Source organism: Uloborus diversus, chromosome 1, assembly GCF_026930045.1.
Source record: "Uloborus diversus isolate 005 chromosome 1, Udiv.v.3.1, whole genome shotgun sequence".
In the NCBI taxonomy this organism is placed as follows: domain Eukaryota; kingdom Metazoa; phylum Arthropoda; class Arachnida; order Araneae; family Uloboridae; genus Uloborus; species Uloborus diversus.
This window is the reverse complement of record NC_072731.1, coordinates 110,123,125-110,147,207: the sequence shown is the minus strand read 5'-3', so window position 1 is coordinate 110,147,207 and position 24,083 is coordinate 110,123,125. Positions and strand designations below refer to the sequence as shown.

Sequence of the window (24,083 nt, the reverse complement as noted above, 5' to 3'; positions counted from 1 at the left end):
ATTAAACTAACTGAGAAATTTTCCTTGTTCCTTCTATTAATATGTAAATTTTTCCAGTATCAGTACCTGCAACTGCTTCAGCGTAGAAATTGTGGGGTGGGCTTCCGCTTTTAACTTTTTTTTATCACAAATCACATTACAAGTGTCCAAACCAAAGAGCGAATTTAGCGTAAGATATATTAAATTATATTGATTGGAAATATTTCTTCCATTTTTTGAACTTCATTTCCTTGTATAAGCTATAATGTTTTTGCTATTTTTCTGTTTTTACAGACAATTGCATCTTTAGCTCGAACAGTCAAAATGAAATCTGTCTGTGTTCTAGTTGGTGACGGTAAAGTAAAAGGAACCATTCATTTTTCCCAAGAAGTAAGATTAATATTCTTTTGACCTAATTATTAAATAATGGCTTCAACTGCTTTCGAAGATCTCAGCTTAACATTTTACAGATTTGTATTTGCTCCTCGAAAAGCATATCCTCTTGCTACGCCCCTAAGTATGTTACGTAAGGTGGTCGGACACTTCCGGGAAATTTTACTTTGTTGTTCGTAAATGAAATTCAGTAAAATCTGAGGCGAAGTTTCAAACTTCCATTCTCCTGTTTTTGTATCAAATATTTTTTTGTTATATTAAATTTCCTTCTTTTAATATATTTTAGAGACGTACCGAGTACTCGGTAACTACTCGGTACTCGGCCAAATTCTGATCAGATACTCGGCCAATACCGAGTAGTTGCAAAAAATTGAATATTGTCCAAGACAGATACTAAAATTTATAAAAAAAAAAAAAAAAAAGAGCAAGGTGAATTCCGTTGTAACGGACGTTACATTTGCGCACAAAATCATTTATAAAAAGATTATGAGATGCATATAAATGCTTCCAAATAGGAGCAAGTTATTTTTTCTTGATAAAACCAAGACTGAAGATTACTTTGACCAGGTTTCAAAATTTATTTTTGTATTTAAGCTGCAAAAAATAAATAATATTAAACTGTAACGGACGTTACATAAAGTGGAACATTTGTGCTATGGCATGATCAGATTAAAAAGTCTGTGAATCTACTATGTAAATTTGTTCAAATCTTTTTAATTTAACTTTACAAAACATGCCTCTAATTTATCAGAACCTTGGTATTAAAATTCAGTTATTCTCTTTTGTGATAAAATTTTTTTAAATCTCTGTAACGGACGTTACGGGCTGTAACGGATGTTACAACTGTATGACACGGACATGTTGTATGCATATATGGAATGATAAATTAATAGTTGAAAGGTGATACCTTAACTTCTTATAGACCATATAATAAAATCACACAGTCATAGTCAATCATTTCATACAATAATTGTAAAAAGTTAAACCTATAACTTAATTATGCTATTTAAAAAAATACCTTGACAAACACTTTTGCGCACAATAATTTTGTGACATTTACTTCACTAAAAAGAATGTTTACATTTCATGAATTCAAAAACATATTTGCATTTTATTCACATTAAATGAAAATAACCCTTGAGCTGAAACTAGCTTCACTGGAGCGCTGATTTTTACGGAAAACTTGATTTACCTTATACCATTCTGTATCTGTTTTTTTCTGCTCATTTGAAGCTCTTTTCAGACCAGTGTAGAAAAGTTCCTAGTCTGTACCCTCAATTATTTCTTGGACTTAGCCAGGATATATCTCACCATTCGAAACAACTGTTATTAATATAATTCTTATAATATAAATGTTTCCGATGTTTGGCAGACAGTAGCGGATTTAGCCGGATCATTTAAGGGAGCAGCATTCTCAAATTAGCTCAATTCTCACAGGTGTCCATCCTCCCAAGAGAGCCCAAACCAAAAATAGATAATACCCTCCCCCCCCCCCCCAAAAAAAAATCAATGACACAATCTGAACCATTGATCTACCCTCTATGCATGGCCCGAGTTACTACATCCGGTCAGAAGTTGAGTTGAATGAGCCTCTAAATTGATATCATGAAAAAATGTCTGAAAATTTTAAAAATAAAGATAAATTTTTCTGTTTCAAGGGAAAGGAAATAATTCTGCTCTGACTAGGAGTTAAATTTATTTAAAGTAAAACACATCTGATAAGATTCACTATTTTTTTAAGTTTTCGTCATTTTTTAAACATTTTTTCCTTTCTGAAAAAAATTCCAAAGCTCATAAGGTTTGGAGGGAAGGGGGACATGGACCCCCTCTTAATCTGTCCCTGCTGGTCAGTAGTTTTGAATTTCTCCATCTTTGAAATGACGGAACAATCTCCTAACCTTCAAACTTGAGTCAATGTGATTAGATTCATGGATGGTACTAAGTTTCACTACTCTTCAAGCCTTGTCACCAGAGTTTTTAAGCATTGACAACCAACATTACAAAGAAATAGTCGAAAATTGGGTCAGAATTTCAATGTAAAAACATTTCCAGGGAGAGAGAATTTTGAACGTTGTCCTTTTCCTACCTCAAAGATGGTCCCTACAATTGCGTTTTTAGAGTTTCAATTCTAAAGATGTGATTGGGGAGAACTCTCACACCTCCCTTCCCATGGCATCATATTTAAAATTGTCTAAAATCTTGTTTTTGGTGTTTCAATATCAAGAAGTGCTTGAGGAAGAGATCACGAATTTGTCTCCTTGAATCTACCAAAGATGGCCAACCATCATGATTTAAAAGACTTCAGTTTAAAAAAAACTCCGGATACGAGCCTCCGAAATTCTCTTCCCCTGCCTAATATCATCAAAGATCATCGCAAGCTGTTTTCAGAAATAAAATTTTGCAAAATTTAGCTAAGGCTTAGAGTCCCTTAGCACATTATTTATGAAAGAAAATTAAACCGCTTAATCAAATATTGAGTACGTCACTATTTTTCTTCAAACTGTATTTACAATTTTAATCTTTCTAATGATCTTTCTCTCTGCTTATTTCATCACATTTGATACGAAAACTGGTAAAAAAAGATGCCATCTTGATATTGCATATTTTCTTACAAGGAAAAAAAGTACCATTGAGGATCTAAATGATTTTTAGAAATAGTTTGAGTACACAAATGAATCAATCGGTGAACAATTTGAGTAAAACCAAAATACTGGTAAAAATTCTTTTTTTCCACATTCTTTTTACTTGAAACACTTCTAATTACAACCCCGTTAATCAGGATTTAAAAAATTAGGCGTACCTCAAATCTTTCTCTCTATATATATATTTCGTTTTTTATGTTAATTTGTCATTAGTCATTCGCTCCCCAAAAATGATCGTCCTACACCCCCCCTCCCTCCCCATTGGCATGTGCCTTTTTCAGGATCCAGTCCAACCCTGGGCTACATATTGGCAACCATGGACTTTATGAATTGTTTGATATGTTGAATACATTTTTATAATTGCATTTAAAAATGTGTAACAGATGTTACATTCAAGTTGTAATGTCCGTTACAAACTTATGTAAACGTCCGTTACACGCCTGTTTCTGCATGGTTTTTATTGTAATCATATAAATTTAGGGAATTATAGTTTCTTCAACCTAAAAATGAAGAAAATAATTAAGAACAAAACTTTTTAAAAAATGTTTCACAATGTGAGGAGAATTTATTTACCTTTTTGTAACGTACGTTACATATAATACATGATGTTGTAATTATGTCCCTGATTAGACTATTTATGTTCAAAACAAACCCAAACATGATTTTATTTTACTTTTATAGTTTTTATATCAATATTGAATTTACTCCATTTAAATTTAAAATCATAATTTGCATTACTAATAAGGTACAAAAATGATCATTTTACTTGCCAAAAAACACAAAAAATAAACATTTTTACCATCTCTTCCTCCACTAAATAAACCTAATATGAGAAAAAAGCAACACTAGATTCTTGTTCTAGGGGTTATTAGCTTTCCAATGATATATAACTCTTAGGGGGTTTGTTTTAAATTGATTTTCTGACCTCTTGGTTTCATGTTAGCTGGAATTCATCGCAAGCATTATATTCTGCAATCATTTACAGTTAAAATTTATAAGTCAAATTTAAATTTTGAGAATAATGAAGTTTGTGGAAAAAATCTTTATTTTTAATGTCCCCAAAGTTAATAAAATTTATTTATTAAAAATTATGCCAAAAAGGTATGTATAGAAAATATTGAATTTTTATATTAAAAATTGATTTTTGCTACAAACAAAAATTAGTTATAAAAAATATAAATTACCTTTGCTTAAAAAATAAAAGGAAATAAAACAACGTTAAAAGCACACTGCAGGAACACTGTAGACACGTGTTTTGGCATTACAAGGAATTTCTTTTTCAATGCACAAAATGGGAGCTCGTGGATTTAAAAGCATCCGACAAAAATCTGATTTTTTTGTCTTATGTCTTTACATTCTTTAGCTCACATGTTATGCACTGAAAAAGACGTTCCTTGTAGGGGGGGGGGGTCAGAAACACGTGTCTGCAGTGTTCCTGCATATTTGTTTTATCTGCTTTTAAAAATTATTTATGTTTGGCGGACTAGAACTATAATTGATTGGTATACAGTGAAACCCCTCCTAACGGGCACCCCTCTTATGCGGACAATTTTTAATTCCCCAGTTCTAATGCAAATAACATTATTAAACCCCTGTCCTGCGGACACCTCTCTATTGTGGACAAAAAAAATTGTCCTGTTAGTGTCTGCATTAGAGGGATTTCACTGTAATTTGTTTTAATTCCAACTTGATTAATCATACCTTTTATTTATTTATTTTGAATTTTAAAAATTTTTTTGTAAAATTTTTGACACAAACAAAATTGTTTATATAATGTATAATTAAATTTCAGCAGGAATTTAGTTTTAAAACTATTATATGGACAAGGAGGTTTATACTACTATTCCAATAAGTTCAAAATTCATCACATGTGTGTCGGTGGTTCTTCTTAAAACATAATTGGTACTTGGTAACTCGGCCGAGTACTCTGTAACTCGGTACTCGGCCGAGTACTCGGCCAAAGTGCTACTCGGTACGTCTCTAATATATTTGGTTTTCGAAATACTGTCTGTCCTCTATTAAGTTCAACCAAACATCAGTAGGACCCTCACTAGATTTCAAATTATTATCCAGAAAATGTGTAAGTTTTAATAAATTTCTGCTAAGGCAAATTTTAATAAATTTCATTGTTTTTTTTTTTTTTTTTTTTTTTTTTTTTTTTTTTTAACTTTAATTGGAAAAACAAAATTATAATTTTATGAAGTAGAAAGTGCCAAATGCAAATACTTGGATTTTAAATGTGTTGCATCCATTTAAGGTAAATGAGATACTTAAATAAAATACATGGGTCGTTTAATTTTCATTCCAGATCCTACCTGCAAAAAAAAGGCTCCCAAATTAATTCCTAATTAGGTTCTTTTTTTTTTCTTGCAGAAATTTTAATCATCTTTTGACATAATTTTGGGAGATGAAATATTCAAGGAAAATGATACCACTAACGAAGAAAAGGGAAACTCAAGTCATGAAGAGAATTTATCATTATCTAGCTTTCAATCATAACTTTGAGTGTTGAAACATGCATGTTTTTCTTATTGGTACAGTTTGTTTTGAAATGATTAGAACCACACTTTTCTTCTTTTGTTGTGTCATTTTCTAGGGAATTTTTGAAAACTATAGGAATAGTTAAATTCTATGTTCTGACTCAGAAAAGTTATTTTGTCCTTTTGAGTGCATTATGAAAGTGCTTATTTTTTTTTTTTTTTTAATCTTATTTTAAAGTAAGAAATAATGTCAAAAAAGCACAAATTGCAGATTACTGCAGATACCTGTTTTGGCGTTACAGGGAACTCCTTTTTCAATGCAAAAAGTAATGAGCTTATGTATGAAAACCCAAGGGGGGAGTCAACATTTTGTGTTTGGGCCTGTGGTGCTTTCGCATCTTTACCCAGATTTAAGGATCAAAACGAGTGGGAAGGGAATGGTAAGCTGAATGAGCCTCTAGGCATTTAGGATGTCTAAGAAAAGGGAAAATTTTTTGAGAGCCATGGACAGTCAATGGCGACTAGGGGGCTCGGGGGGGGGGGCATCTTGATGAAGCCTATGAAGCGGGTAAACAGGGAACTGTCCGGGCTTCTGGTTTCCTTGGCTGGAGGTCTCCTCTTGGGGGGGGGGGGGGGAGGGCTTCGGTCGTTTCGGACACTCGCGACTGGAGGCAAGATGTTTCCTGCTGCAGTTGATGCAGGTGGGTTCCACTTCTCGGGGCTTCAGGCATTGTCGGCTGTCGTGGTCGCCTGAGCATTTGAAGCATCTGGGAGGCAGGTGGCATGTGTGGGCTGAGTGGTTGAAGTGTTGGCAGTTGTAACACTGCGTCACGTTGAAAGCTTTCCGTCTGGGTTCTTCGATTTTCACTTTGAAGTAGGAGATACTTTGAAGGTTGAAGATGGCCTTCGCGTCAGGGGAGTTGTCCAGGAAAAGCGGGATCCGGGAAAAGTCCTTGTCTTTGCCTTTAGTTAGTTGGACAATTTTAGCAGGAACAAAGTTCTGTTGTCTTAACTCGACTTCAATTTCTTCGATTTTGAAGTACACTGGCAGGCCGCGAACGATGACTTTTGTTGGACGGTCCTCCATTGATCGGTCAGTGTAGTGTGGGATCTCCTTGTCTTTCACGGCGGTCTTGAGGCTTTCAAAATCGTCTTTCGAGGAAGTCTGGATTCGCAGGGTGTCTCCGGAGGCTTTCACTTGTAATTTCCATTTAACTGCCGCTGCGAGTTCATTCAGGAGTGGGATTGGGTTCTTGGCTCCAACAATGTTTACTTTGGGCATTGGCGGGGTCTTGACCGTAGGAGTGGATATACAGGCAGCTGCATACGTTGGTGCTGTGTTGGTGGCTGCGTCGACTTTGGGCATACACTGGCTTGGGATTTTTCCAACATTCTTATTTTAGTATGCTGTTTCGCAATGAGTTCTTTAAGTTTGTAGAACATCATGTTGTTAGCCGCGATCAGTGATGAGAAGTATTCGTGGATATTTTCAGCCGTGTCCTCGTCTGCTTTTGTTATCATTTCTGTAGTGAAGTCCAGAAACATCCTGTGTAGATTTTCACGTATAGGCCATATCGAGTTGTGGTCTGCTGCATTTTGGATTGCCAAATCAACGTCTTCTTGGTTGTACTTGTAGAGAGCAGCGAGGGAAGCGAAGTCATCGTCTTCCATCTCGGAGGTGTCCTGGCTCGCAGGTGAGGCAGTACTTTCGGCCGTGATGCCTGTAGCAGGAGTGAATGAAGATGAATTGGAGATATGAGAGTAGCTGCTCCCGGCACTGGTTTGGCTGACGGGGGAAACCCCGCCGGCTCTGAGAAGAGCCGCTTGGCCAGCTGCCGTAGCTTCGTATTCTCGGCGGGAGAAATAATTCCCTTTCCGCGGCATGGTAGAAGAAGCATCGGTGGAAGAATCGGCGGAAACCGGTTTCTCCTTGGGATTAGCCAAACACCAATGAGAGAGAATTATAAACCAATAAAAGCCGAGATACCTGGATTTTGTTTGAAAACCAGGACAGTCCTGGTCAAACCGGGAGATCTGGCAAGCCCATCTATACTGAAAATTTTTTTCACCACATTTCTTGGGGAACTAAGAGGGTGGCGGTTTAACAAGGTTCGACTGTATTAGTGCAGTTATAAATTTTAACTCTTAGCCACATATAAATTCTATTAGTTAAGATCTTAACTAATTAAGGTTAGGTTCTTATTAATTCATTTATAATTTGTTTAATATTAACTATTGTTCACTTATTATTTCTTTTCTGTACTTTTAAACAAACATTACTGAAAACAATTTCTTTTGGCTAATTTTTCAAAAAATCTAGATTATACCAAGAATTTTTCGTGTACAACTCTTGAAGTTTAAAAAAAAAACTAAAGCTCTCGAAAATCAAGACATTTTCCTTTTGGATCAGTTGTATTACATCAACATATATATAAATAAAACAAAGAATATGTGGGTCATTCCATGTCCCACATATTCTTTATTCATATTCCCATGATTTATTGAAAGAGCAAATCTGATAGCAAAATAATGCATATTTCCATGTATAAAACTTATTTTTGGAACCTTTTTAGTCAAATTAGAGGGATCAGCTTATACAAAATCTGCTAATTTTGCAAAGAAAAAAAATCAGCATTCTTGTGATACTCCTGCAAGCAATAATTGCTACTGCCAAATAAATGTAATTCTTGTTTGTATCTTGGAAAAAAGTTAATAGCTGAAAATAAGTTTGGATTTAAATAATTTTGTTTTATCACAGCTAATTGGCAGCGGTGTTGTAAACTTTTCTGAAAATGCGTTGGTAAGCACTTTTCTCCCCACCCATGATTTAATAAACAATAATAATATAAATCTCAAGGAAATAAACTTAGAACTGCAAAGGGATAGGTGGGGGGGGGGAGGGATATGATAAGGTTACCAACTTCAAAATTATGGCCACTTAGCATCTGGCGTTTAACCTTTATAATGACCTGATTAGAAAATATCCTCATCATTTTATCAGCTTGTCAATATTTGCTTTAACTTATTTTGGGAGAAAATTATATGCGTTTGATTTTTCGATGCTAACAATAATGATTAACTTTAAATAAACTCGTTTACGTACCGTTTTTTTCTTTAGATGTCTGCATTTTTTAAAATGCAATCTTTTAACATCCGATATGAGAATCATATTTTGTTCTCAGGGGTCTGGCCAGAGGATATTTGTGTCCGTTAACGGACCCTTCACAAAAATCCGATCAACCAAAACGGACCTTTCACAAAATCCCAAACAAACAAAACGGACCTTTCACAAAATCCCGATCAAACAAAACGGACCCTTCACAAAATTATGATAAAAAAGATCGGATCTTTCACAAATTGTTTATTGAAAGAGCAAAAGCAAAATAACGCATATTTCAGTATATAAACCATAGTTCTGTGTATAAACCGATAATTTTTGGAACCTTTTTTGAAGTCAAATTAGAGGGATCAGCTTACACTAAACCGGCTAATTTTGAAAAAAAAAAAAAAAAAAATCGGCACTCTTGCGATGCTCCTGCAAGTGATAAGTAATTGCTACTGCCAAATAAATATAATGGTTGTTTGTTTTATCACAGCTAATTAGCAGCGGTGTTGTAGTAAACTTTTCTGAAAAGGCATTGGTAAGCACTTTTCTCCCCCCCCCCACCCCCCGCTCATGATTTAATAAACAATAATAATATATATCTGCGAAATGAACTTAGAACTGCAAAGGGATAGATAGTAAGGGTGGGGGAAAAATATCTCTTCAGATAGGGTTACCAACTTTAAAATTATCACCACTTAGTGTCTGGCGTTGAACCTTTATAATAACTTGATTAGAAAATATTCTTATCATTTTACCAGCTTGTCAGTATTTGCATTTTTGCGGTGCTGTTCGATGTTTAATTGTTATTTTGGGAGAAAATTATACGAGTTTTGATTTTTCGATGCTAACAAGGATGATTAACTTTAAATAAACGCTTTTAATTACCGTTTTTTTTTTTCTTTAGATGTCTACATTTTGAAAAATGTAATCTTTTAACATCCAATATGAGAATCATATTTTGTTCTTTTTCCAAGCTAACTTCGCTTTATTAGGATGCAAATAAATGAAAAATCTCTTTATTTCTGTTGGAACTCTCATTTCAAGTTTTTAAAGCAAAATTCAATTTTCTGTTATGAGTCAAAAATTAAAATGCTGAATAGATGTGTTTTTTTTTTTTTCGTCAACTGTGTCCACAGATATTAATGAAATGTTTATCATAGGACTCTAAAATGTAATTTTAAAATAATTTTATCAAAAATATTTCTTTTACAAGCCGTTTTTATACTTTTGATGCCTTCACTTTGAGAATTGCGATCTCTTTGCATCCGCTATGGGAATCCGATTTTTCGAATTTTTGATGTTTATTACGCTTTGTTAAGAGGTAAACAATTAAAATATCTTTTTATTTTTGTTAAAATCACGGAATTTATAAGTTTTAAAGGAAATTCTGTGCTTTTTAAGAGGGTCTTGGGTCAAAAAGTTAAATGCTGATCCCTATTCTGAATTTTATTTTATTTATTTATTTTTTGTTACAGTTATTTTAAATACTGTACAGAAATATTTCTAGTATAGTTTAACATAATGTAGAATGGTAGATAAATATTGATACTTGAGAGAGCGATGCCCCCCCCCCCACCCCCGCCAAATATCAGATAAACACTCCAGAATGATTTTTTCGACATAAGACTCAACTTTAAGTTTAATTGATGCAGTTTGTGCCATCTCTAAATTGTGAAATTTCGTTTTAACAAAAAAAAATTTTTTTTTTTTTGCAAAATTATTTTATTTTTCACAAAAAAAGGACCCTGTGAAAAATCCTGGACAGACCCCTGGTTCTTTTTCCAAGCTAACTTCACTTTATTAGGATGCAAATAAATGAAGTCTATTTTTGTTAGAACGCTCATTTCACGTTTTTAAAGCAAAATTCTATTTTCTTGTAAGAGTCAAAAATTTAAATGCTGAATCGATGGTTTAATTTGTTTTTCTTTTTTTGCTTCAACTGTGTCCACAGATATTAATGATATATTTATGATAGGACTCTAAAATGTAATTTAAAAATAATTTTATCAAAAATATTTCTTTTACAAGCAATTTTTATACTTTTGATGCCTTCACATTGAGAATTGCGATCTCTTTGCATCCGCTATGGGATCCCGATTTTTCAAATTTTTGGCTAGTAAGCTTTATTAAGAGGTAAACAAATAAAATCCCTTTTTATTTTTTTAAAATCATTGAATTTATAAGTTTCAAAAGAAATTCTGTGCTCTCTAAGTGTTTTGGGTCAAAAAGTTAAATGCTGAATCTCTGTCTGAATTTTATTTATTTATTTTTACATTTATTTTAAATACTGTACAGTACCCCGCCAAATACTAGAAAGACACCCCAGAATGATATTCTCAGCATGAAAGAGAAAACACTCAACTTTAGGTTTAAATGATGCAGTTTGTGCCATATCTAAATTCTAAAATTTCGTTTTAACAATTTTTTTTTTTTGCAAAATCATTCGCTTTTTCACAAAATTAATTCATTTTTCACAAAACTATTTAATTTTTCACAAAAAACGGACCTTGTGAAAAATCCTGGACAGACCCCTGTCTATTGTTAAGGACGTACTGTTTTGATGTCAAAAGCCTGATGTAAAACTCAAATACTGACATTTTTGTTAATACCGTGACTATTGATAATATGTATAAGAAAATATAATTGCTTGATGCTAAAAATTTATTGAACTATAATTTACATGTCATATCATTAAAATTAATTAAAAATAACTTTTTCATTCTATTCTCATCTGTATAGGTGGGTCAAGGTCAATCAGTATAGGTGGGACACTCGTATACGGAAAATTCACCAAACCCTATATAGTTGACTTACCCTATAATGCAATTTGACTTGCACGAAATGGCTATAATGCAATTAATGCAAATCCCTCTTCTGCAACACGAAAATTTTCAGAAGGTATTTGCTGCGTGAAAGTGACTTTGTTATTGACTACCAAAAATATTTTTTTCGTAAATAAACCCTCATCCCTTTAGCATCACTGGCCGATGCTAAAGGGTTACGAATAACATTATTGGATCTACTGCACAGTATTATAGAACATCATTTTATTATTAAAGCTTGACCATGAAAAGAAGGCGGATGACCTTGAAGCGAAACATCATTTGTAGGGTCTGGTGGGGAAAAGTACTCAATGGGATGAAGTGGTCATACATCAAATAACTGGCTATAGCTTGGAAATAACTTTTTGAATGAATGTGAAAATTTTATTTTAGAGTAGGGTGGTTAGAAACTATATTTTGAATACAAAATTTTATTTGGTAAAAAAAAATTTTGTGTGAATATCAAAATTTTTAAAATCAAAACACCTCTTTTAACTTCCTTGACAAATTTTGTTCGTTAGAGTTATGAACAAATTGACTGCACAGGAAGCTTCCTACATGTTAGCTGAATCTAGTTTAGATATTTTGTTTTAGAAGAATTTAAGTAAAATGGGGAAATGTGGTCATAATATTAGGCTTAACGAATATTTCCCATTGCCCATGTTACGGTTCTGCGTTATGATAGCTTGGTAATTTACTTGTCCATCTTATGATAATTTTGCTCGGGAAAATGTTCTTAAAATTGGAATAGAAAAAGAACAAAATTGAATTTTCGAAAAATCGCTTCAAGGTGCACACCCTCATGCTACAAACTAATTTTGCGACTCACTTACTCGAGGAGTCTTGGAACGCATCCCTCGCTTAAGTTTGGATTCGACTGGACTGTATTGATATGACTACAGTGTAGTATAATGTTACTTTATCTGTATTATCAGTTTCAAAAATTTATTTTAAAAAGAGTAATCTAGATAACAAAGCAAAGAAAAACACCTAATATGAAATTTTAAGGGTCATATGTAAGCAGTCAAGACAGTAAAAATTTTATTTTTCTACCCTCTGATAAATTAATTATCCCTTCTGCTTATAAGGTATCAAGGCTATCCTCTCCTCCACCTAATTGAAACTTTAATTACTGGATGCTAAAAGATCATGCACGTATTAAATACTATCTTTTAAGGACTAATGAAAAAAGTGAATGTTTCAACAAAAATAAAATCCTTCCCTTCTATAAATTTTGATTAAATTGATTTTAAATTTATGAATTTATTTTAATTTTCAATAAAATATTTTAGAGTCCAGATAGTCCTGTGACAGTTACTGGAGAAATCAGTGGTCTTAGCAAAGGATTGCATGGGTTTCACATTCATGAATTTGGCGACAATACCAATGGTAAGGATTTCTTTCATTTTTAACTGTTGCATAATTGTTTTTGAAAGAATATTTCGTTGTAATCAGTTTTGTAAAGTTTTCAGCATTAGATAGAGAAAGTTTGATAGCTTAAAGAAAATTTATTTATCTTTCCACAATTAGAAATAAACGGTTAGATTTTGTAATAAAATATTTTATTTAGACTCCTTCTCTAAATTTGGGGCAAAATATAATGTTTAATACTTTTGCTCGCTGTAAATATTTTTCTCCCAATTCATTACAACTTGTGATTTATGAGAAGTATTAGGATTTTTTTTTTTTTTAATTTTGTCAGACTAAAACAAACACTAAACAAGCTAAGTAGAAAAGCTAAAAATATGAAAAGAAAATTCAATATCTCAACATTTGGCTCAGGATTGGTGAGGTTTTGGACACTATATAGTAAAAAACCACAGTAAATACAGTGGTTTTTACCGTCCTGTTCAAAATTACATTAGACTATTTTGTGAGAAAATACCAAAAACAGAAGAAAATTTGTCAAAATTTTGTTTTATATTGAATAATTGTTCAATGGAGGTGAACCTTCAGGAATAAATATTTTGACTATTTTGTGAGAAAATACCGAAAACAGAATAAAATTTATCAAAATTTTGTTTTATGTTGAATAATTGTTCAATGGAGGTGAACCTTCAGGAATAAATATTGTTAGGAGTCCAGCCACTTAAAGAAATTCTTTAAATGACAATAGTTCTTGAGAAAACACAGGAGATTTATTTAAAACTATGTACAAGAAATATCGTTAGCAACTGCTAAATTAACAGGGTTCATATGCTCTAGGAAAACCTGGAATGGGGTCGTTTCCAAAATTTTAAAAGTATTTTTTTCTGAAAGAGCATGCTTAAAAACATGGGATCTAACTATTTTTTAAATAATTTGTTTAGGCTTAATATTTTTTAAAAAATTACTTTAATCGGTGCGCTTTTATTTTTTATGCTTCTGTCGATGACATCACAAATGATGAAATGCCATTTACTGTTGCCATTCACAGAGCAAAATATTCAGAGCAGTAATCACAGAGCAATAATCGCATCTTAACTCGCGTGTATTGGCAAGCTTAGAGCGCAATATTTAATACGCTTCTTGATTATCATAACATGGAATTGCGGTAGAAAGGTGCAGCAAAGTACATCATTTGTGACGTCATAAAGACCACGCCTTGTTTGAAAAATCGGACATTTTAAAAAGTTAAAAAATAACTGTTGTCCATGACTTTCCAGGTACGTTGACACCCGACCTTTAGCAGTATTGAAATCTTATGCTACCAATTTCCTATATGCATTGATGTGCCTTGGTAGATTGTAGGAAACAAAATATCCTAGAATTACATTGAATAGTTTGCTTACCTTACTATTCTATTATGAATGATTTTGAAGTGATAGTGATTATTCAGTTTATGCTTACCAATATTTATGTATATAATACTTTTGATGAAGGGGGTATATGTATAAAAAAACGTGCATTTTCTTTTACTTTATTTTTCACATTAGCGTACAAAAAATGCAAATTTTCTACTAAAAACTTTAATCTTATCCTAAGTACTTCTGTACTTTGAAGAAAGAACTGTACAATAAAAAGGTGATTAATACACTAGTCTCAAAGTTAAGGTACAAGCGTTTTTTTTGCGTCTAATTTGCAAATGAATGGATATAGAAACAAAAAATTTCGAGTATATGTGCATTAGTTTTTTTATTGAATGCATCATAGAAATTTGTATTAGTGTTTTGCAAAAACGATTTATAATAAAAAGCAATCTTTGCGGAAAAGTCCATTCTTGAAGAAAACAGAACATCACAGTGTTATGTAGTCAACTGTCATTGAAACAATACAAAAGATGGGTTTTAATGAAGAATGTCTCCCCTCCTAAAATGAATGCATTGGCGGCATTGTTTTTCCATGCTGTTTATTAAGTTGTCGGACACCGGAATAAAGAAGCAAAGACCGGCAACAGAGTGAGCCTTCCTGTGTGTTGAGTCAAAAATACATGGAAATAAGATTGCGCTGTTTGTTGCTGTAATAACAAATTATTTTTTGTAATTAAATTTGTAACAATAATAATTAAATAAAATTGTTACAAATTTTGTAACAATATTTTGTCTTCAACAGACTTGAAAAAAATTTTATTTTTCATCAAAACACTTCCTTTATTTCATCTAATTTATTTTGTCATTGCCATTACAATAAACAGGACAGTAGATAATTAAAGTAAATAACACAAAGAAATATACACATTTCAGACGATAATAAATTGAAAATTATTAAATATGAAACAACGGCAGAAGAGAAGGGAGAGAAACTGTACCTAAAAGACCTTAAAGCGAACAATCCACTATTACAGAATTTTTTTGAAAATGTATTGTACTGAAATAAATAATTTCACGACTCGAATTGAAGTTACTTTTTTTATACTTTCATATGTATTCATATATTATATGTAATTTATTCATATAATATATGAATAAATTAGTCAACTATTTTGTTTACTTAGCTTATTTCTAAAACTTTTTACAAATAACAAGTTATTTCTTTTATATAGCTATTGATTTATAATTATTACATTTTAAGACAAATTAAACAATTTAAAAAGGTAACGAAAATTTATTCGCTTTATCACCCTACTTAACAGGGTTGGCCCGATTGGACCCAATGGACTTTTTTGAAAAAACCCATTATTTAACCCATTTTGGGTTTTTTCAAATTTTCTGAGAAGTTTTTAAAAAAATTAATTAATTTAAATACTTTTACAATTCAAACTTTTATTTTATTTGTTCTTTGCCACAGACAATGGACATAAAAAATGAATTTTGAACTTTAATAGTATTTCTTAACTCTTAATGGCATTAAAAAAATACTTCAAAGGTTTTAAATAAATATACTTAACTTTTTTCTTTAACCGGTTAAATAAATAACTCAAATTATCTTGACTAAGTCCTGTCACCTCTGATTTTATTAATATTTGTAGATTGTACATAGGAAACTACTCTAGCTAAAAGGCTTTCATGTGAATTATTTTCTGCAACCCAACACGTCACAAATCTCGAATTAACAAGTTATATTTTTTTAGAAATTAACAGGTTTTACAAATGGTCGGACAGAAAACAGAATAGGATGTACAGTATTGTCATTATCTTACGAAAAAGTTTAATATTTCTTACCCTGTTCACAGAAATAGAAAAACAGGCAACATAAAATTCAAAGAAATTTCTTGATTAAGCTGGAATTCAGTAAATAGGGATTTAAAGTACTTGAGGTTCTACAGAAGTTTTTGCACAACAAAATGAAATATGATAAAGTAAAATGCAAAAAAAAAAAAAAATGTAATTAAAAACAGACAATAGATTTTATTACTCAAGAAGTAACTTTGCCTTAACTGTTGGTAATCATAGAAACTAAAAAATCTGAAACTTCACCATTCTTGGGTTTCGTCGTCTTTCATACTTTTCTTCAGAAAACGTTTAATTTTAACTAGTTTTCCAGCTTTTTTTACCCCAAGACAATTTTTGCGCTTTGTCCATATATTTAACCTACAATATGCTAAAAGTATCCTACATTTTCACTAAAAAAATACAAAAAAAACCACATTTCTTTTAAAAAACCCACTTTTAGTTGGGTTTTATTTTAAAAAACCCTGGGTCCATGGGCTTTTTTAAAAAAACCCGGGTTTTTGCCAACCCTGCTACTTAATCAAGTAATATTTCTTGAAACCAACTATATTAGATTAAGCCGGGCCGACATTACGTTGTTTGCTGCCACATTCGTCACCCATCATATTCTGAAGAAATATTCATTTCTGTCACATAAGAAAAATGAATATTATTCTGCGTGAAAAATAAAGTTAAGGAATGAAAATAATGCATTGCTTTGTTTTTACAAAAATATCTACCTAAACTTTAGAGAAAATGAGAGCTGAATTTCATGCTGCAAATTAAAGGTTGCAAAAATGTTACGTTTGTCACACTATAGTAATTTAGTTTCAAAAACCAATTTATGTTATTTATACTGTGTTTTATTGCATGAATATTACACAGAAGTTTTATTCTTTCACAAGACCACAAAGTAAATGATTATTAGAGGTTTAAAACTCATGTTATGCAACGAAACAGTCTCTGAATGTTACGTTCGTCACTCTGGAATGACCTTCTTATAAGGAAATAGAAAAACAGGCAAGATAAAATTCAAAAAAAATGTCTTAAAGCTGGAATTCAGTAAAAAGAGATTTAGACAATTTGAGGTTCTACTGTAGTTTTGTATAACAAAATGAAATACAATAAAGTAAAATACGGAAAAAAAATTGTAGTAATTCAAAAAAGAATAATAGATTTTATCACTTGAGACGTAACTTGGCTTATCCTGTTGGTAATCATAGAAACTACAAAATCTGAAACTTCACCATTCTTGCGGTTCATAGTCTTTTTTATACATTTCTTCAGAAAACACTGAATTTTAACTAGTTTTCCTGTTTTTTCCACCCCAAGACAATTTCTATGCTTTGTCCATATGCTTACACTACCATATGTTACAAATATTCCCACCTTTTCCCTAAAAAACCCACATTTTTTTAAAAACCCAGCTTTAGTCTTTTGGGGGGGGGGGGCATTAAAAAAAAACTGGTTCCAATGGCTTTAAAAAAAACGGGGTTTTGCCAACTCTGTATTACATACTTATGAGAATGTTCGATAACTGAACGTGCATGACAAAAGATTGCGGCACAATTGCAGAGAAATTCTTATTTACGCCTAACACGTGGCATTGAAAAAAGTTTTTAAAATAGCTGAACTGAAAGTATTGTTTCCATCAAGTATTGTCAAATGTTTTAAGCTTTTAAAACTGAGGGGGGGGTGATTTTTTTTTTTTTTTTTAAGTATATTTAAGGGGAAATATTCCAGATTTTGGGATTCCAAAATTGGTTTCTTACACTGTAAAAGTTTTATGCATATTTCTGAGAAGGGAGAAGTAACATAAGAATGCAAAAAATTCTAAGTATCGAGCACTTTTTAAGTTTTGTCAGAAAATATAGCTAATAAACTATATTCTAATTGACAAATTTTTTTTCCTGAAAAAACGAAAACCACGGCTTTAAAATTTCCAGAAGTTTTAAATCTTAACTTGTTATCCTTCTTATTTTTAGTGCTTTTCCTGCATTCTATTTCTTTCTGTACAGTCCTTTCTTCCCTGTTTGTTTTTATTAATCTATTGCATGTTAATTTAGGATGTATAAGTGCTGGTGCTCATTTCAACCCATATAACAAAGAACATGGTAGTCCTGAAGATGAAATTAGGTAAGTTATGAAGTTGCAGATTTTTACTTTTGAAGTAAGAGCTTGTATATGCATAAAATCGGCAATTTTTTAAAATTTTCTCAAAATGATGCACTTTTCACTTGTTTTAGATTATTTTTAACACTTTCTGAAAATATTCCTTTCAGAAAAGATAAGAGTGTAGGGTAAGTTATAGATAAAATATTATGTTCACATTAATTGGTATCTTGTATAGAAGTAAAATTTAAAAAACAATGTGTCATAATTTTTGCTAGAACTTTATTAGAAAGCAAAAATTATGCTAATTTACAAAAGAATTTAAAACATTTTCTTTCCTTCCTCAGTGGTTAGATGTCAACAGCTCATTGGCAACCTTGACCTACTCTAGAAGTTATTTCTAAGCCTTTAAAATAAAAATATTAAATTCAAAATGAAACATTAAAAAGTTTAAACTTTTTTAATTAGTTTTGTTTTTTGATTATGTCCTCGCCTTAGAGCAACAGTAGGATATCTTAGTATTATTCCTAGGATTAGATGTCTTGATGTTGCACTGAGGCGACGACGTGTATTTATTTTTTTGTTTTTGCATAGTTAATGGTATTTGTAATTTTAAAACCTTTTTTTTAAACTGATTTTTTAATTATTTGTCTTTATTTGTTATTTCTTATAATGCTGTTTTCTGTTAGTTCAGAAGTGTGTGGGTACAATACTTGAATAAATTTAAAGAAATTTAAAATTATTTTAATTTGGGTAGATACAGAGGTGTGAAATTTATTATACTCAAGTAGCGAAGAACAGGAAAATTGAATATTCCGGCTTAAAAATAGCCTCTAGATCCTTTTTAAAAGCCTAATTATGTTTTTGAGAATAGTCGAAGGACAATATACATTATTTCAGTGCTAAATTTCCCGTTTGCTTTGAGTTTTCCCTCCATGGCAGCATAGTCTTATCTGATAACATCCGGCATTATGGTCGGTTGTGTTTCTAAGTTCTTCTTCAACTGTGAGTGGTGTTAAGTATTTTTAGCGTATTGTTGCGCTAGGACCACCAAAATAACAAGTTTATGAGTGATTTTGTTTTGCACAGTGGTTTCAGGGAACAATTTTAGAGTTTGTTTTCATGTTTTTCCTTTTGAGCATCAGTATTGTTAAATTTTGTGAAATGGGTAAGCTGCCTCTGATCTCTCACCACGCAAAAAAAGCATTTGTTATGTGTATGTTATACCAAAATACCTTTTCACAAAAGGAACTTGCAAAAAAAACTTACTTTTTCCCCAAAAACTGGTAGCAGAATCAATGTTTCTGTCAAAGAAAACATACCTGTTGTCCAAAAGAAGTAGGAAAATTGTGGCAGTAAATGCAAAAGGTCTCCAAGAATGGAATGAAAACTTTAAATGGTCAAGGCCAACAAAAGAGCAACTAGTAAAGACTTTGCTAACAGTCTGAAGCATATAATGTGGAGGTGGACTCGCCAATGGTCGAGCAAAGACTCATTTCCAATGGGATGCCTGCTCGAAGGCCAAAATCACCCCAGATATGGCAAAGAAATGGATTCACTGGGTCAAATATGCGCAAGGGATGTTCTAGAGACCACTAAGTACTTTTCTTTACCATATCTATGATGATTTTGGCCTTCCTGGGTGGCCTTCGAGCAGGCATCCCATTGGCGATGAGTCTTTGCTCAACCAATGGTGAGTCCACCTCCACACCATACGACGGGGGTCAAAATGAACCCGCCGTATTTCTAGGTACAAGGGCGTAGTTAAGGGGGGGGTTTGGGGACAACCCCCCCCCCCCCCCCGAAAAGTTAGTCTCAAAAAAAAAGAGAAAAAGAAGAGAGAAGAGAAAGAAAAAAAAAAGAAAAGGAAAAAATTCCAAGCAATTATACATATATATCCATTTATATATATATATATATATATAAAAGAAGTAACCCCCCCCCCCCCGAAAGTCGGGTCTAGCTACGCCACTGTCTAGGTATACAAAAACTGTCGTAATTCTAGTGCTAATAACTTTACTTCTGGAAAGGGCTCTGGAACAAATCATATAAAATGTCTCCAGTGGCCCAAGCTCGATTATTAGCACGCTAAAATGCATTTTATTAGGTGTAATCTGCAATCTTTAGGAGTTCGGATTTTGAAAAGGCGGAAAATTTTATCTGTTTGCATTGTTGCATCTGCATAAAACGGAAACTCATCCGTGTAAAAGATAATAAAGGTACAAAATCTTAAACCGCTTATAATCAAAACTGCGTAATAAGAGGGTCTGCTGCATTATCATATGCTTTGATCTACAAAGAACTTGTTCCTGACTAGAGTAGCTTACATGTGTTACTACATAGTTAAAATATTACCAGATAGGTGCTAAACATAGGGTAAATATTTCCATGTTCCACTTCGTCTCACACTCCCCTACTTCATTTATCATAGCATATATATGTCTACATATATCTAGTAATGCTGGTGCTAAGTTATCTCTAATTTTGATATTGAGACAAATATTACTGTAATTAAACTATTAGCAAAAAGATTTTGAATTGTTTTTAAAATCTATACCAATTTATTTTGACGCTATCTTGTTTATGTTCCAGACATGTCGGGGACCTTGGAAATGTGGAAGCTGGCGACGATGGTATTGCAAAAGTAAACATTACTGATAAATTGATCTCTCTCACCGGTCCATTATCAATTATTGGACGAAGTGCGGTGGTAAGTGTTTCACGAAACTGGTTAATTTCTTAAAATTGAAGGCTCTTAACCCTTAGGGACGCATTAAAATAAAAACTGTCCTCCCTTTTTGCACTAAAGTGCGTTCCCAGTGTCTTCAGAAGCTCTAATCGAGCCCCAATGATAAAAATAACAATTAAAGAGAATAAATACTTATTTGTCTACAAGAAGAATGAAGTAAAGTATTAAATTAACTTTCAATATTATTTGTAAGATTCTCCACCATTAAAAAAAAAATCATCAAGCTCAACCCTAAAAATACCAGTAAGAAGCTAATTTGCTCACCAGGACAATGAATTCTCTGCTACAAGCATGCACCGAAAGTACTTTCCTGATATCATGGGTCAGCCTCAACCTATCTCTTGTCTTGTTCCCCAAGGATGATCTGCCCTCCCCTGTAAGTCCACTTAGGAATAGAATTCCAAAAAATTTGGTAAAAACTAGATAAAAGAGAAGGGCTTTTTGTTTGATTATAAACAGATATGTTCTCAATTTGTGTCTGCTTCAATGATACAACAGGGTGGCGACAGATCAGGGAGATCAGGGAAAAGTCAGGGAACTTTATTAATCAGGGAAAAGTCAGGGAACTTTATTAATCAGGGAAAAGTCAGGGAAATATCAGGGAATTTTGAAAAAATAATCAAAAATCAGGGAAAATTGATTTTATGAAGAATTTTTTTTTTTTTTTTTGCATTACAGAATTAAGTACCCTATGAATTTTCCGCCAATTATCTGTTCAAAATAAATAAATAAATAGATAAATAAATAAATAAAAAAAATAAATAAATAAAATTAATGAGGTGCGATTATACACTGCCGCATATTTGTGCATCTTTTTTCCTCAACGTCAAAGTATTGAATCTTATTAACCACAGGATGAAATTCCTAAGATTGCTTCGGTGTCTGTTAGGTTGTTTAGTTTACCTAGCTTGGAATTTCCTTTTATGCTTTCAATGCTACTTAAAATAAACAACCAAACAGGCAAAGAGGAAACCTTCATTAATGCCTTAGCTCCTTTGCCTTTATTTCCATTGTCTTGAAGTAATTAGCATACTGTAATCACGATTTCACGAAGAAATCTTTGGTTTTTGAATTAATACTATAAAAGCTTAAAAATTATTATTTCTTCGCGTTTTTAATTTAATTGCTAAAATTGAACTTTCAATATTTTGAACTTTCTCTTTGTTTTTTGCCATTATACTTTTTGTTGTTATCTCAAATTATAAAGGTTTTCTTTTCTTCAGACTTAAGTGATTCTTTTATTTTATAACCAAGTTGTATTCTTCTTTTAAATATTTTGAAATGAATTAATTGCTTCTTTTTTTCTTGCATTTCAAAGTTGTTTGTTATAAAAGCAATCTAAGATTCTCTTTTGTTACATACTGAAATAATTTGAAATAGAGTTAACTTGTTCACTTAAGTAAATATCTTTTTTTTTTATTTATTGTTAAAATGCTGTATTCATTCATTAAAACCTATGTTCTTGATTAGAGAAAAGCTCCCTATGAATGTATGTCAAATGGTTTCATCTGTTTTGCATAAATATGTCAATTAGTTATATAAAAACAACTACATTACTTCTATTCTTTCACTATTACTTGTATTTTTGCAACAATTATTATACCGTTTGAAAATTTAGTTCAAAATAATTTCAATTACTTTTTAGTTCTGTCATAAATACACATATGTTTTTAAGAGTGATTTTAATAGTTTCTTAAAATTGTTATGCCAAGTGGTTTCTGAAAGTATTTTTTTTTTTTAATTTTCTAGAATCTTTCCATGTAGAAAAATTTAATATACTGTTTAGCAGGGGGGGGGGGGGTCCCCCAAAAAATTAACTTTATATGCTTTTTTTAACCATTTTATTAAAAAATTATTTTTTTTTAAATATATCTTTAGTTCAACAACTTTACACAACTTAAAACTTTTTTAAAATACTGCATTTTATACAAACATACAATGGATTTCAAGCAGAGCAAAGAGAGAAAACCATTATCATTGTTAACGTAAATCAGGGAAATTTGGTGAACTTAATCAGGGAAATCAGGGAAAAGTCAGGGAACTTTTTTTTACAGTTCCTGTTGCCACCCTGTACAAGGGAAATGAATGTTTTGAAGACTTAACATTGGAGAGTAGAAACTAGAAAAAAATAGAGAATCATTGCAATAAAGATCCATGCATTGAGGGTCCCACTCATTTCAAGACTCCTGGGGTGATCGCCTGTATTTGTAGTGCTCAAACTTGTTATATATAACGGTGTGTCTGCCATGGTATTCAATTTTGTCTCTGTTAGATTTATCGAAATCAGCATATCTGACTCTTTTTTTTCTCTCCTTTCCTAGGTTCATGCTGACCCTGATGATTTGGGAAGAGGTGGGCACGAACTCAGTAAAACGACTGGTAATGCAGGAGGAAGGCTTGCTTGTGGTGTGATCGGAGTTGCAAAATGAGCACATTCCTGAGACAGCATTCATTTGCTATGATTTGTTTTGTAATTCTCTGAACTATGCAAATGTGGCAATATAAAAGAAAAATAAATAGGTTGTGTTGATAACTACTTACCAAAATAAATATATTTTATTCTGCCTTTTTATAACTTTGTGCTTCCACTACTGTGCATAATTGTGCCAAACCAGTTTTGTTACATCCTGTTACAATTTTTTTTTTTAATTCCACGCCAAATTGTATTTTTTATAACAATACCCCACGCAAATTGTGTTGGATCACCAAATGCTAGAGTTTTGCCATGAAAAGTACATGTTAACTCTTCCCTCTCAAAGATGCATTATGTGTCTGAATGTCAAATCAAGTTCATTGGAAACTTTACCTAAATCTTTACAATCATCCGAAAAAATTTTATAGCCGTTCTTTGGACAAATTTCGTTATCTTGTAGGGAATTCTCTCCGGTCTTTTACAAGAGTCCATTGATTTAAAATTCCGCCGAATTCAGTGAAGATCTGGCTTAGCAACGACTGAAGTGTTAGTTATAGGAAGCTTTTCAAACTGACATTGGTGGAAGTCAGTGTCACAAGTGACAAAGGCTTTCACTTTTCCCAAAACATTCATGAAATGCGAACTTTTTTATCTCTTAACGAAAAATATGTGGATAAACAAAGTTTATCATCACCCATCAAAAACAAAAATAATAAAATGCTAAGTTACAAGAGCAAAATAACAACTAAAATTGCAGACACGTATTTTGGTGTAAAAGAATTAATTTAAATCCAAGATGTTGCATGTTTGTGAATGGAA

The 24,083-nt window shown here is 32.1% G+C and overlaps 1 protein-coding gene across 1 annotated transcript; it reads left to right on the top strand.

The window, feature by feature from the left end:
* The first annotated feature begins 73 nt into the window (after window positions 1-73).
* LOC129231355 (superoxide dismutase [Cu-Zn]-like) lies at window positions 74-23,417 on the top strand. Its single transcript, XM_054865650.1, has 6 exons — window positions 74-169; window positions 274-369; window positions 12,715-12,811; window positions 18,057-18,126; window positions 20,695-20,812; window positions 23,173-23,417. The coding sequence occupies exons 2-6, from the start codon at window positions 304-306 to the stop codon at window positions 23,278-23,280; spliced, it is 459 nt and encodes a 152-aa protein (XP_054721625.1). The 5' UTR covers window positions 74-169; window positions 274-303; the 3' UTR covers window positions 23,281-23,417.
* The last annotated feature ends 666 nt before the right edge of the window (window positions 23,418-24,083 follow it).

What these genes read in the sequence shown, in the direction of transcription:
- LOC129231355 (XM_054865650.1), top strand. Translation starts at nt 304, where the DNA reads ATGAAATCTGTCTGTGTTCTAGTTGGTGACGGTAAAGTAAAAGGAACC. An exon ending in AGTCCTGAAGATGAAATTAG is followed by an intron (nt 18,127 to 20,694) that starts GTAAGTTATGAA and finishes TTTATGTTCCAG; the next exon opens with ACATGTCGGGGACCTTGGAA. An exon ending in TTATTGGACGAAGTGCGGTG is followed by an intron (nt 20,813 to 23,172) that starts GTAAGTGTTTCA and finishes CTCCTTTCCTAG; the next exon opens with GTTCATGCTGACCCTGATGA.